This window comes from Struthio camelus, chromosome 16, assembly GCF_040807025.1.
Source record: "Struthio camelus isolate bStrCam1 chromosome 16, bStrCam1.hap1, whole genome shotgun sequence".
In the NCBI taxonomy this organism is placed as follows: domain Eukaryota; kingdom Metazoa; phylum Chordata; class Aves; order Struthioniformes; family Struthionidae; genus Struthio; species Struthio camelus.
The window spans coordinates 18,274,689-18,289,726 of NC_090957.1; the positions used below are offsets into that span (position 1 = coordinate 18,274,689).

At 38.1% G+C, this 15,038-nt stretch overlaps 1 protein-coding gene across 1 annotated transcript in view; it reads right to left on the reverse strand.

The window, feature by feature from the left end:
* The window catches only part of TEX14 (testis expressed 14, intercellular bridge forming factor), a 35,164-nt gene that overhangs the window by 5,492 nt on the left and 14,634 nt on the right, over nt 1-15,038 (reverse strand). The window contains exons 15-29 of the mRNA XM_068910057.1: nt 13,901-14,007; nt 12,777-12,856; nt 11,997-12,260; nt 11,337-11,434; nt 10,854-10,970; nt 10,195-10,273; nt 9,424-9,514; nt 8,049-8,111; nt 6,852-6,979; nt 5,897-6,087; nt 4,220-4,271; nt 3,743-3,814; nt 2,814-2,891; nt 1,206-1,323; nt 892-987 (exon numbers count right to left, since the gene is read on the reverse strand). Coding sequence (XP_068766158.1) covers nt 892-987; nt 1,206-1,323; nt 2,814-2,891; nt 3,743-3,814; nt 4,220-4,271; nt 5,897-6,087; nt 6,852-6,979; nt 8,049-8,111; nt 9,424-9,514; nt 10,195-10,273; nt 10,854-10,970; nt 11,337-11,434; nt 11,997-12,260; nt 12,777-12,856; nt 13,901-14,007 — 1,634 coding nt within the window. The remainder of the gene's footprint in view (nt 1-891; nt 988-1,205; nt 1,324-2,813; nt 2,892-3,742; nt 3,815-4,219; nt 4,272-5,896; nt 6,088-6,851; nt 6,980-8,048; nt 8,112-9,423; nt 9,515-10,194; nt 10,274-10,853; nt 10,971-11,336; nt 11,435-11,996; nt 12,261-12,776; nt 12,857-13,900; nt 14,008-15,038) is intronic.

Here is a 15,038-nt window from a genome sequence, read left to right on the forward strand (position 1 = left end):
ACAGAAGCCTCTGGAGATATTAAATGCCTTATTTTTGCCCTGACCTACAACTGGCAACTTCACATGGGCACACAAATACACACACCAAGACTACAGAAGTGCTTTACATCTGTAAGCAGACTCCAATGATTCCTTGTGTATCAGCATTACGTAAATATAGTTTGACTATGACTGTGGCTTTGGATTGAGCCCTTTACGAACATGGCTGTTTATATATCGCAAGAATCCGTATGCCCTACCAGTAAGATCCTCCTGGTTATCATGACGCTTGCCTTCTACGTTCAAAAAAATTCTGATGCCCAACAGAAGGCTATTTTGTGTTCCCTAGTAAGATATACCTTAGGAAGGACTTGTGACTACTCACCGGCATAGCATGGAACCATTCAGAGCTATTAGGCTCTGATCTTTGGTTCTAGGAGGAAAAAAGGGTATTTGGGACATGCACTTCTTAAAAAGTGTTGACTGTACGATTTCTGTCGTTTTCTTCGCTACTTCCTACACTGTCATGACAGACTATGATTGCCTTCTCAAATTCTTCTTTAAAAATCTTTTCTAAAGAGCTTTTGTGATTCTGTTCTCCTAATATATATTCTTCTTTCTTATTAGCTCAAAAAATCCACTCTTGCAAATTATCTCTAATTTCTGTAAAGATGATGCACTACCTTTCAAACCTACTGGAAATGTTTGCTTTCCACCTACACGAAAATTATCTTAGCAAAACATTATTTTCCCTCTCAGTATAGGACTAGGAGTTCAGATTGATGCCTCCTGGGGAATTCCCCAACACTTTGCTGCCTAAAGAGTGACAGTCCATTTTCTAAGATGTCTCACATAAGTCTGTGCACAGAACATAAGATAAATTTAAGAACAAAGTATAAATTACCAGCTAACCTAAGAGTGTGCACCTGAGCTTGTTCTTGGTTCTCCTCATCTTCAGGAATTGTATGAAGCATTCTTTCTAAAATATCATCAAGAGTAGAATGAGCCCTGTTGAATAAGAGATTTAAAATCGATGTTGGCAAGTTTAATTTATACATTTTGATTTTGGAAGAAAACAAGCATAATCGTCAGGGTTCTTAATGGAGTGGACTTACTATAAGCACAGAATCTTGCTAGACTATACTGGAGCCATTATTCTAAATCTTTATAACTCATAGCCAAATCTGCCTAAATCAGCATCCTTATCATCACTGTCTTTTTCATACCTTTCTGTTTCCTCTGCTAGATTTAATGGCTCTTCAGTCCATAAGCTATTACCTCTCTTCTCATTTCTCTCCGTTTCCTTTTTTGCCTCTCTGTCCTCTATTTTAAATGGATCAGAAACTAGACACGTAAAGAGAAAGGTTTTAATATTAATATCAAAGGTACAAAGGAAGATAATAAAGAAATTAAAATGTGTTATTTACTACACTTGAGAAACTGTCAGTTGTCCTTTTCTCAGTTATTCTTTCCTCAGTCATCCAATTTTCTACCAAGAAAGGAAATTCACATTATCTACAAATAGAAGTGGTCAATAGCAAGACCTAGGTAAGTATTTTACTGTACCACATTTTTAGGTTCACGAGAGCGAGCATTTTGCTTCATACTAAAAATGGAAAATGCATGTGGAAATTAACCTTTTATCTCGCCCCTTAGCTACGAGAGAAAAATCAAAAGAAAACCTGTGGATGTTAGCTTTGTTACCCTACTTAGCAAAATCCAGTGATATTCCCCCTCCCCCTGCCCCGACTTATCTCGGTTTCTGCTCCCTACAGCATGTGAATATATTCAGCTACCTTCTGCTAAGCTATGATAAGCAGGAAGCAGTAGGCTGTCACAAAAATGGAGTCTGAAATAGCTGTACTTTATGCAAATACAACAAAACCACAGTGATTGAACAGCAAGCAATACAGGCTGCTACATTCCTTACCGCCTAAAAACAAGATACTCCTATGAATAAAGTCACAGTAGCTCCTATCCTTTGGGTAACGATTGTTAAATGGAAAAGATCTAACAAAGCTGTAGGATAACACAAACAAGCACCAGTATCATTCTCAAGTGACTATTCTATTTAGCTTTTGTACAAACTAACTTATTTTTTTTAAACTGCTCTTCCACTTCAGTTTCTGACTCATTGGAAACAAATGCAGGGCAGAGTCTATATAAAGATTTAGGTTTTCTGCCCTTCTAATATTACTTGCTGTACATCTAAAAATGATTGCCCACCTATTACTATTTGGAGTTTCAAAGGCACAAAGCTTCACTGCTTTGATGTCTTTCTAACAAAACAGGAAACATCATATTGATGACCTCAGTGGCTACAATTTTCTGATGCTAGGAGATCAGAGGCGTTACTTCATTCGGGTGAATAAGAAATAAGCAGTTAGGGCGCACTGGCCACTTTGACTGAGCCACCCTCTCAAAAGTGGAAACATTCGCTCCTTTTTACATCAGCTGCTCACCATCTATATTTTTATGGGTTTCATCACTTACATTCAGACACAACATACATTACAGAAGCAAAATAAAAGCAGAAGTTTAATTCAGATAGCTCAGACCTGCAAATCTTCCACACCAGATCCTTGTAGACTTTAGAGAAGAGAACGCACAGAAAACAGCAAACACTAAGACTTTTTGCTGCTGTTTAAGAAGAAACTGTTTCAAGAAAACATTGCATATGATCATATTAAGAAAGGCAGAACCCTCTCAACTTTCTGTGAAATTTGCTAAGATAACCACAAATAAAAAAAAAAAAAACAAGTAAAGCTTGTCATACAGCTGAGCATATAGCTACTAGTATTCTATAATCTCGGTCAGGATTATTGTCAACTAACCTTCTATTGGCATGCCACAGTCATACAGCGCCTCCTCTTTGAGGTCTTGAGTGGTGGAATCTTGCTGCTTTAAACATTCTGTTAAAAACAGCATATTTCCTTACTGATCTAGATAGTCTTTCTAAATTGACTCTATACCATTTAAGGTACCCTCTTTCTTTATCCATGCTAACCTAGAGGAAAACCTCTATATAATATATAGTTAGTTCATACGTTAATCTTACAAACTGACCCTGACCACAACTTATTCACTTGATGCCAGTCTCCATGTGTTCTTGTTTTGGTGAATGAGGAAATAAAGAGATTAGAACATGCCTGTGCGCCTCATTTCAAAACCAGCAGAAGACCTGTATACATTCAATTATCCAAAAGCATGGTATTTGTTTAGGATGAGTTTTAGCTGAATAACCAAGGTTACTTTTTCTGTAACATACACTAGTAAAAATAATGAGCTTTGCACTGTGTTCTGCCTGAAGATCTCTGCGATTACAAAAAGAAACATACATCATTGAAACTAAGCTCTGCAAAAATACCTGAGTAACACAGCTGCCCAGCCTGCGTTTGTTTTAATGGAGAACATGCGTATCCAACACCTTTGAAACCTTCAGTCTACACAAAAAAATTCATCCTCAGTGTTAAATTACATCTACACTCGATAGCCTAGCTGCTGTCATCAAAAGCAACTAACTGTTGTGTGAAATGCAGGAAAGTCAAGAATTAGCTGATTATGGGGAGCCTGAAGCCAGTTACTTAAGCTGTCGATGTCTAACTTCCTAATCATTGACCTGACTTCCAACTACACTGGAAGCTCTTGTGCATTTCAGTAGCGAATGATTTGGGAGAAATCCTGATTGCGTACTGAAGTAGAGCCTTTGGCTTTAAAACACAGCTGGCAAGCCTCACTCCATTTTGGGTAAAGTACCTCTTACCAATTTCATCCAGCAGCTCTTGGGCTGGTGAAGGCAGCTCATCAATGAAGTGGTTAGATGTCTGAGAGAGTGCTGAGAGAGAAAATGTCTAGTTAATTAACAGTGATTAATCCTTAATAATTGTGACATAAGCTTGATTATGACAGCATCTCACTGACATATTTCATTTATCAACCTTCTTGAGTCTGGCTCCTTCACGTTTTACCAAACGTGAAAAACTCATCTACGGCTAAACTTGCACATAAAGGTCTCAATCCTGTAGTGCAAGTTTCAAGCCAATACAATTTACACTTCAAACGTAGGTTGAGTAGAAGTCCGAGCGCTTACAAGTGCAAACACAAAATCTGTAAGAAAACAGTTGCTAGCAATAAACAGTTACTTGTACTGTTATTTCTCCCTATAAAAAGGGATACCCAGAAGAAAAAATAAAGCTGCAAAGTTTCTTATAAAAATCTAAGTGTGCGCGTGTACACTTACCAGATTCCTTCCTGGTGCTTCTCAAGGATGGAGCAGTTACTGACGACCTACTCTGTGCAAGATCATACAGAATGAAACACAACAATGTAAACCAAAGTTCTTCAATCCTCCCCTTTAACACACTAAGTCCAAAATGACCTAAGTCCTTAAGTAAACAGCAAACAGTTCACTAACTTTTAATTCAAGCTGCTCAATCAGTTCAGAATATGAGAACAGAGATAGCATCCAGATAAGCCAGACATTTCAAAAATTTTGCTTAGATAATTTTTTAATGAGACTTTTTGTTGGTCTTAAGGTACTGTTAGCTACACAAACTTTAACCTTTTTAACATTCTGTATGGACAATTGGACCAGAATCCCCAGAAAGGACAGTTCTGACATCTCCTAAGTTCCCATTCTCTGTTTTGAATCTAAATATTAAAGCCAGACACCCCCATGAAAAGCAAAAGATCCCCCTACAAATCAAGAATTTGAAGAATCAAAGGCAAGCCCTCACTGTTCTCTAAAGGAAACAGTTGCTTCATACACTTAATTCCATAGGAAATTTTAGACAAGAAATGACATAATCCAATATCTCCACAGTGCCAGTCAAGGCAGCACAGCGCTGTTAATGAGCTCAATGAATTCCAGCAGTCTGCTATGCAAGGTTAAAGACGCTGAGCTGACCTGTCGACAGCGAACGTGTTCACTACTGTTCTGGCTGAACAAACTCCAATTTAATCTTTAAATGACAACCCCATCAATAAATAACAGTAAGAAAGGCATAAAGGCAACTATTTTAGACATACACAGCTGGAAAGGCAGTTAAGATAATGTGGCTCCAGAATATTTTCAGTTCCAAGAAGGTTATTGGAAATCACTACAGTGACATTGAAAGCTATCAACTCAAGAGAGGATTTTTGATGCAACACAGTTGATAACATTATGCCAAGCCTGTGCATGTAATAAAAGGGACAAACTTAATACCCTAATACAAGGGCTTTCTGAACGTTTGCGTGCACTCAAACCACCCTCATTACCTGGAGGCTTCCATCCTGGATTTCCTTTCCCAAGGAATCACTCATTTATATACTCATTTACCTTCCCCAACTAAATTTTAAGAATTCTTCAGTTCCACATAAAAACCTACATATTTAACAAACACACATATTTACTTTCATTCAGATTTAACCCTCACTTCCACACAATCCAAAACCTGTAGAGTTCACAAGCGAGTTGAGAGTTCAGAGTGGTTCAGAGGAGCAACCTGCTGCTGATCCACCAGAAGACCAACTCTCCAACCCCTTTCTCCTCCCCCCCCCCCCCCCAAAAAAAAAAACCCATACCTTTCCTACTCAGTCAACTTGCTGATACTTATTATTTTGCTGTTGGAAGATTAGTAGATGCAATGCAAGGCAAATGGCAGTTCTTTATGGTCAGGGAAAGGAGGGAGGACAGGCGAGCCCATTTTGATAGTGGCACATATCTACTCAACGTTATGCGCGACGGGAAGTCAACTCCTTGTAAAATCTGCGGCACACATGGAAGCTTTGAATTCGATTAGAACTTTGTAATATCAACAGATCCAGGATTCCTAAATACTCATAGCATTTTGTCTTACATTTCTTTTAACGAAAAATATTTAAAAAAAGATTTTAAAAATCTGTCTGGCATAAGGGTATTATTTCCTAGACTTACAAGTTTGTTCAATCCAGACGAGCAAGCTCCTGAAGAACCAGAGGAAATTTCAATACTCTTTCCCTCTTTGTAAGCTGTACGAAACGTTCTGGACGCTGCAGAGGAAGTCTCTTGAGAAACCCAACAAGAAGTATCCAAAGCTATTTCATGAGAGTGTCTGTATTTCTTAATGGCTACTGGAAGTTTTTCCTCTAGAATTAAAAAAGATGGCAAAGCTGGAATTTTTTTTTTTTTTTTTTAAATATCTTGGTCACATCTGAATAGAAGCATAAGTAGCATTGTATACCAGCTAATTTGAAACTAAACATACGGTCCAGAAGTGATCTCTTAGCAGATTTTTGCCTGGGATTTCCGTCTCAGACATTACTAGCCTAAGACTTTGCCAACCGAGAAACTTTTACAACTCTATTGCACAAAATTAATGAAAGTGGAAAAGTAATTCATTATCCCTAAACAACATTTAACAAGTTCAACAATGCTGAGAGCACTTTAGCAGCGCTGAAAATGTACTAGGCGATTGTCTGGCTTTAAAATGCAAAAAGCTACATTCATCACTCCATATCATTTTCAAATTCTAAGTCAACTTCCCATTTATGAAGGCTACCGTAAGCATCAACCAGCAAGTAACTTATTTTTCAGAGACCTTTCAGATACTGGCTTTTCCAGCTGTCTGTCTGCAAATTCTTTTAGTTCTACCTGTCAAATTCCTTTCAGCCAAACAGGCTTTTAGCTACAAAGGTATAATTATCATGGCCAAAACAAAAGATTTCAAACCACAGGTATATCGTTTCTTATAATTACTTATTATTGCATTTGCTACAACATGAATGGAGTTTCCATGATTCACACCAACCATTTTTACATTAGCGAGTGCTGGCAGAAAGAGCTGACTCCTGGCATAGAAAGGTTAAATAAGGCATTGATCCTTCCTTCCTTCCTTCCCCTCTGCAGTTACCTGAGCTGAGTGGAGTGCTGACACTTGTTGGTGCATGACTCGCTCTGGGTGTTTTACAATTTATATCCTTAGAGCAGCTCTCTTGCTCACAGGAAATACTTGACAAATCCTGAATATCTGTCAGTGATCTAAAGAATTGAAAGACACTCTGACAGTTAGAATATCCACTTCTTACACTTTTCAATTACTAAATTCTGCTATTTTCAGGTTCTTTAAATTCCACTTTGTTCAGTCTTGTCTAGCTTTTCAGAAGAAAGTTAGATACTCCCTTTGACAATTGCTCACAGAACTTTCAGAAGAATACTGTCTTCAGTGGTCTTGCAGAGACAGAAAAGTTAGTTAACAGCTTTCCCTTTCCTTTATGGAGCTTCTTCCCTTTAATAGTTCTTTTATAAGAAAAAACACAGTAAATTGCCTCCAAAAAGGGCAAGAGCTTCAAATGTAAGCCAGCAGGCAAAAAACTATTTCCAAAGCCAAAGGAAGATCCCAAGACTTAATGAAAACTAAAGATCTGTTAAGTAAAGACTAATTCTAAGTCTTATGAGCCTTTAAAAGAATTTCTCAGATAAAGCAAAACCGCTAAGTATCTGCACAGGCAGCGATGTCTACGCAAACGACAAACGTTTTTAAGCAGGTACAGAACTGAAATACTAAGAAAACTAACATCTATTGCACATATACCCTTGTTTACGTTTTTCTCAGGTAATGATCAGATGTTGACTTTTACCAACTCAATAAATTATATCCAAATCTCAGCTGTCTGTAAAAAGAAACCAACTTTACTAGCTAAGTCACAAACTTATTTTGATAATTGTTCCTAAGAATCACAATCACCAGACTCTCTTTGTAATAATATTTATGTAACTACGCACCAGCAATTTGCTATTTAAAATGATTTGATTTCTTCTGTGTACTATGCACAGAAGAAACAAGGAAGCTTAATACTTAAACGTGAAGAGGTATACCCAAATTATACTAAGTTAATTGCTTATGAATATGAAAAGATTTCAAAGAAAGCTAAGGTATACAATTGCTCTTCCATAGCAATCTCCCTACTTATCGTGAAAAAATATTATTTCAATACTTTAAATAGTATTGTCTCTCAGTTTTGGTCTGTCGCACATTCTCTTATCAACAGAAAAACTCTAGAATGATAACGAGCCAACTTGCTGCAGTTTTAGTACGAAACAGTCTTACATATCTTTCTCTCTGCATTCTTTCTGCAGCTCCCTTAGCATCGCTTCTTGTGCTGCTTCAACACTAGAACGAGGAAAGGGGGGACCTCATATTAATTATCTTCTTGGAAAATTATGGAAATATATTTTTAAACAGAAAAGAAACTAAATACATTTAAAGGACTACCTTCCCTCTGAGATAGACCAAAGCTCCTAAAACCTTTTTACTTAAAGCCTTAGAGGACAGGGAAAAGAAGAGCTAGACGAAAATACAGTTTTAAGCACGTTGCACACTTGTACCCAGTACAGAGAACGCTAACTGACATCAGCAGTTTCCAAATAAAACCGGAAGCTAAATAAAAATCTGTGAATACCTATCACTACGCTGTTTTATCATCCTTTGACTAGCCTGCATTGTAAGCTATTGTCTCAATCGCATCGTTCTTCAAGGTCAAAGAGGGATTCAAAGCCGATTACTGCTAGATGGTCAGACAACAACAGCACTCTGTCCTGCTGCCAAAAGCTCAATTCTCCAGGAAAGGGAGGAAATAAGAACCTTACCCTTTACCATGAGGCCAAGTATTTATTTACACTTCCTACCTACCTTTGGTACTGGTAACTCAGTCCCTCTAGAGGAGGGGAGAGAGTACAGACACTGACAGACAGTAAATACAGTTCTCACTCCCCCACTGTGGGGAAACCGAGCAACTGATAACTCCAGGGGAACACAAAAAAGATGAGCTAAGGAGAGCTCTCAAGAAGCCTGAACACTACTGCTGACAGACCTTCATGTTGAGGACTACATCTCTTTAAGGGGAAAGAATCTCTTGCAGCATGAGGTGGTGATTCTGGCTGACATCTCTGGGTATGACAACAATACAAGATTTACAGAAATACTGGACATAACCCTCATGTTTGACAGCTAATGAGATGGCAAGTATCCAAGCTTGGGATAACATCATCTGCAGCAAGCTGCACTGAGCATACTTCCCATGGCAGGGGAAAGGCACGATCTTCATGCCGTTTGAGCTCCAGTACCGAAGCACATCAAAATCTAACACTGATGACAGAAGTCCTAATTTGAATTATCTTTGCTCTGTTTAAGACTGTGGTATAGCAGTGTAAAAGGAATAGTAATAAAATAGAAAAAATAAGTCATGTATATCTCCCTCATTAGGCAGGCAAAAAGATACTAAACACAGTAAAAGACAAAGCCCCATGAGACTCGTGAAAAGTCCTTTCGATGTTTTCTTGGCAAGAAAATGTTATATACAGGATCATCATTAAAAAACACCACTGGCACCTTATCTGAATATTAGATATATGAGCAGAATTAAAGACAGCATACTTAATAACCTAATTTATGCTTGAACTAGCAATGAAAATAGTCTCTCTACCTGGCTACAGGCGTATGGGTAAGTTGATTCACTCCTAATGTGTTATTGCCAGAATTCTGTGCTGCTGTGCTGGAGAGTAATATTTTTCCTCCTGAATACAAATAACAAATGTTCCCTGTTATTAGGTTTTGCAAGTACAAAAGAAAATGACACAACTCATTGAACAGGAAATTACAACTTTATTGTATTTTTTAGTTCTTGTGACCTTCGTTGTTGTCAAGAGAAAACATGTTTTTCAAGATGTGTTTTCATAAACATACCGCAGCTGCTAGTCAGCCACTGGAGCATTGGGGAACACGGCAACATTGACAGATTTGAGCCGAGTAAGACAGGCAATACAATAGATGAACAATGCTGATCCTTGCATTATTTTGCACACATGTTGTCAGCTCTTACAGTTTTTAAGCTCAAGAGACTTCAAGCAGTAAGAGTATTAATGTATAAATTAAACTCTAATTGTTTCCAGCACCATAGCAAGTTGTATGAAAGTGTTAACTCAGCCCTAGAATATACAACAAAGGCTGCAAGTAGGTTTTTAACTGAAACACAGCAAGTATATGATCTCTGCACTTAACAATATTTCACTGACGACCACGCCCAAACGTCATTTTCCAAAATCCTGTGGGCCCTGAACTCTCATTAATATAATGGAGAATAAGAGACTAAGTGACCCAAAAGTATCTAGCTTCAGCTTTCTAACAGGAATGTTGTTGACAAAAATAAGTGCAATTAAAAGACCCTCAAAAGAAAGAGCACATTTAATAGGAATACCTGATCCAGCGTCATCAGATATTGGGTTCTGTACATAGACTTCTTGGGTGTCTTCTACTTTGCCTTCAGGATTTGAGGTCTGAAGGGAAAATGAAAGGAAGTAAATTCAATTTCTCATAGGCAAGCTGTGAAGGGTAGGACAATTCCTATAGGACGATGTTCAAAGTTATCAGAAGGGAGACACGTACACTTTTTAAGAGCTGGCCACTGAGAGGAACAGCAAACAGTATGGATTGAACAGTCCATACAACTAGTTTCAAATCTTCCTTAGGAAATGAATACAGATTATTTTCTAACTATGAAGTACTATGCTGGATAGAACTAGGAAGAAAAGGCTGAGATTGTCAGCAGCCTCAAACTTTTCTCAGCCTACAGCAGTCTAATCTTATGGCTCCACAGAATACATGATTTCCTAGTAAACAAACCTGAATTTAAAAAAAAAAAAGAAACATTTTCTTAAAGGAACAGTGTTAGAATTTTCTGACTTTTAGATAAATCTTTATTTGTAAATATTCTTTCAAAAGTATAAAAGTTTTTGTTCTTCAGTTTTCTGCAGCTCTTCTTCAAATCAAAAGAAAATGTAATAAAGCCACATTTGATTTTATCTACTTCCAAAGTTTTGATATAGATTTCACTCCTGTCTAGGCTGTGATTTTTACCTCTAGTTCTGAGTTTTCTTGAATAGTAGGAGGAAGGAAATAATCAGGATCAGGAGTCAAAAATTCTTCAGACACATCAGGAGATGAATCAGGGGAACATAATTCCTTTGAATGCCCCTGTGAAATATGTTATTATTTGAGATGCTTTCTTCATTCCCTATTGAAAAATAGGCATTCTAGTCAATAATGTTAAACACTGCATCAACTTGAGACAATATTTAATTTGACCACTCTGCATCAACTTGAAACAATATTTAATTTGACCACTCTGCATCAGCCTCAGTTCCTGCTGCTTAGATTACCCTGCTGGTTTATAGAACTGAAAGGGGGGGGGGGGGGGAAAGGATTGCTAATCAGATTGCAACTGAAAAGTTAGCACTAGTTAGCTTGTCTTCATAGTTCACTGTGTAATATGCAGAGACTAGGCTAAATTGTTTTATAGGTAACTAGCAGAAATTAGATTTCTTGGATTACTATACATACTTTGGAGAGATTCTCGACTTGAGGAATGACTGAATTCTTTTCACGGGCCGTTCCAGACTCTGCTTCCTCATCTTTTGATGGTGACTGGCAATTTCTCCCTAGTATGTCACAACGGATGCAATTATTATACAGAGAATAATGTTGACTGAGTGGTCAGAACCACTGATGGAATATCAATGAGCGTAAAGATAGCAAAGCTACGTGATCTGTTAGGAACACGCAGCAATATCAACAGTTAAACAGTGACATCATTAATCTAGACACGTGAAGCTTTCCTTGTTCCTTTATCCATAACCGTTATGAGAGCACTTATCTATTATAGTGCTACAGCAAAAAGTAGCTTTGAAGTTCGATTGAAAAATAAATAAATAAATAAAGGCAGGAGAGCACGTTCCATAGATTTGAAAGCTTTGAGTCTCCAATGCTGATATGATGATCAGTGATGAAAGGTCTCTGAGCTCACTGGACACTACAACCACCTATTAAAACACAATACTTAGCTTAGTCTATTATTTATGTACTTCAGTGACTAACCCATTGACCTGCTTTGGGGGAAGACTGGGAGAAAAGATGGCCAATTCCTGTAGCAAAATCACAGAAGCTAAAATCTGGTGGGAGCAGGAGAGAAACAAAACACGTATTTGTTTCCTGCAGCCTTACCTCCAAAACTTTTGAATGCAGACTCCAGATCACTCTCCTCAGAGTCAGACCTCCCCTCACCACCCAGATCCTCAACACTGTTATCTGCCTTCCACCTCCTATCTTTTGGCCAGTCTTGACTTTTTTGGACTCTGACAGTGACATGTTGAAAGGCTTCCTTTATACTCTCAGCTTCACTTTCAGATGTATATTCACTGGGTGGATACGGAGAGATGAGTTCTAGCTGTCCCGAAGCCACTCTTCTGGCTATTTGCTTTACTTCGGCTACATGAAAAGAAAAAAAAAAAGTTACCTGTCCACACAACTGAACTCAAACTGTCAAATCTTTCCCTGTGTTTCATGGTGTCTGCAGACTCGGAAACGTTAGAGGCTGAAGATTTCTTTTTCATTACAAGAGCTTGACGCTTCTTTTTTAAGGAAGGTTTAAAACCTGCATAAGATCACCTGGACAGGTCTTTATAAGAATATTCATTTATTTGATTTTTTTTTTTTCATGCTATACTGCCATCCAGTGGTCATTGCTATAGTACTCTGAATTATGTGCTGTCCCTCCCTTAAATCCTCAGAACAGGGCCAAAAATTGTGGTTGTGATGACTCCACACCCTGAATGAACAAGACACAGGACCCTACTCCTCTTGTTTTCCTCCAAGAATTGCTGTAGCTCTATTAGGCTGTTAAGGCACATAGATCTCTAAGTGACAAAACGTATGAAGTTTTATTATACCATGCTGCAGCAAGTATCGCTAACTGTAATGTTTATTTCACACCAATTTACTTACTCCTCCATTCTGATTGCATCATCCTTCTCGCCTCACTTATTTTGGTGCTGTAAGTGTCAGGTGTTGATTTGGGACAGCACCTACAACATATTGTTAGGAAACAAACTTATTCACAAGTGTAGTGCATCAAGTATTCGCAAGTCAGGAAAACACTAAGCTTTTTCAGTGTTAATTAGAAGGCTCAGAGCACACATACTTGAAGAACCCAATGGAACTAGCATATTGAACAGAACAGAATATAACAGAACTAACAGAAGCTTAGAAAGCACAGACAGGAATTATTATTGATTAGCTAGACAAGCAATAATTCAGAATCTAGTTTTCAAAGACTGTCAACTACCTTCAAATGACATATCTAAATACTGATATACAATGAGCGCTAGACAGATTTGCATTCGGTCAGTAGCTGATCAGTGGCTCGCTACAGAGGGTAGGGACAAAAAACAAGCAAACACGACTAACCAATGCATGCTTTGTTCTTTGCTCCTGGGTTTAGCAAGACACAGATTCTACACTCAGTCCCTAACATAGGGCCTACTCCTACGCCTGCCTATGAAAGTTTAAGTATTTCTACTTAGAATTGAACAGAACCACCCTAACCAGCATCGGTATTATTTTAAACTTATTAAATTGCTCTCCTTAGGCACTGTCACAGTTTAGGATCCACCTACTTGATACCACCCCTTGAAAGCTCTGCTCATTTCCACACATATTTACATATGCCTAATTTTATATATATATATACACACACACATATATCTGGGTATTAAAGTCATTTAAACATTTTAAAATCATTTTAAAACAGTGAGATACCATTCATCACCCCAGTTTCTACCTCTGCCAATTCTAGTTCTTGGGTGGTGACCACAGACCGCTGCAGAAAAGCGTTTGAAATCTGTCAGATCACAACTCCTTCACAGCAGCTGCCCTGTCGCAGTAGTTACCCTGTCAGCTCTGCAGCTGACAATGAGTCACAGCAGGGTCCTAATTGGACAGATAGCTTTTGGCTTACTGAGAAAACATTCAATGTCATCTTTAACCCTGGATGTGTCCACTTTTGACAGTGGCTGTAATGAGATGAATCTGCTGGAATTAATCCTTTTGTGAATACAGTCAGAACTCACCACCTTTCTTCTTCAATTCCACTTGCTGCAGAACGTGAATCATCCCCTTCCTGACACTGCACGTTGAACTTTTTTTTGCATCTCTGAGATACATGTGGGAGTAATTGCTGAAATGAGTCCAACAAGCCATGACTCAGCACACATCAGGCACTCTTACGGTAATTATTACTGGAGCCACAAGGCACACTAAGAACCTGACCATGCAAACCGTAGTCCCTAGGCTTTTTTTCAGTAACACTGCTCATGTGAAAGGATGGCAGCTCCAGGCCTTAACCCAGTAAAAACTCTGCTATGGATTTCTAGCAGACTTCCTATGTATGCAAGATGACCGCCCCAACACGTGGTTCCACAGGGAACGAGTGGACTTAGGCAACTCAAGATTATTCCCACAGCAAATGTGCGCACAAATTTCTTTCTTTACCATTCTCTTCGAGCTAAGCATGTCAACTACTTACATGTAAAAAAACAAAACAATCTAGAAGTTATTATGAAGTGACAGCTCTGGCTTCCATAAGCAAGTATACAAAACAAAAAACCCACCTTTTTCTACTTGCTCTTTTTCCTAACAGTCCTACCTCCATTGTAGTACAAGATTTTTTCCCCACTGAGGGACTGGTCTAATCTAGAAAATAATTTTAGAGCTCAGACTAAGGATCCAGGAAGAACGAGACATATCAATGTACTGTGAGCTAACAAAAAAAAAAAAAACCCAACAGATGCAGAAGGTATAGCAAGGGGTACGTGTGTGTGTGTGTGTATGTGTGTGCTTTTTAAATACGTACTCTTCACATTTGTATTTATGATGCATTCCTGCATGCAAAATTGGCCACATTAACATGATGATCAGGACACAAAAATTCAACACCAGTTTTAAAGTTATTTTGAGTATTTTCATGTCATGAACTATCAGTACAATAAGCAGGCATGAAACTGTTCAAAGTAGAGCAATCCATAGAATAAACCATAGACCATAGAATAAAGCTGTAATACATGCAAGGAAAAAAAAAACTAGTATTTTGTGAAAATAAAAGAAAAAACACTATCGCACCACTGAGCTGACCGTTCTATTCCACGAACGATGCGTCTGGCATACACATATTTTACAAGACAGAAAAGCTATAGATTCTGCCTTTGCCTT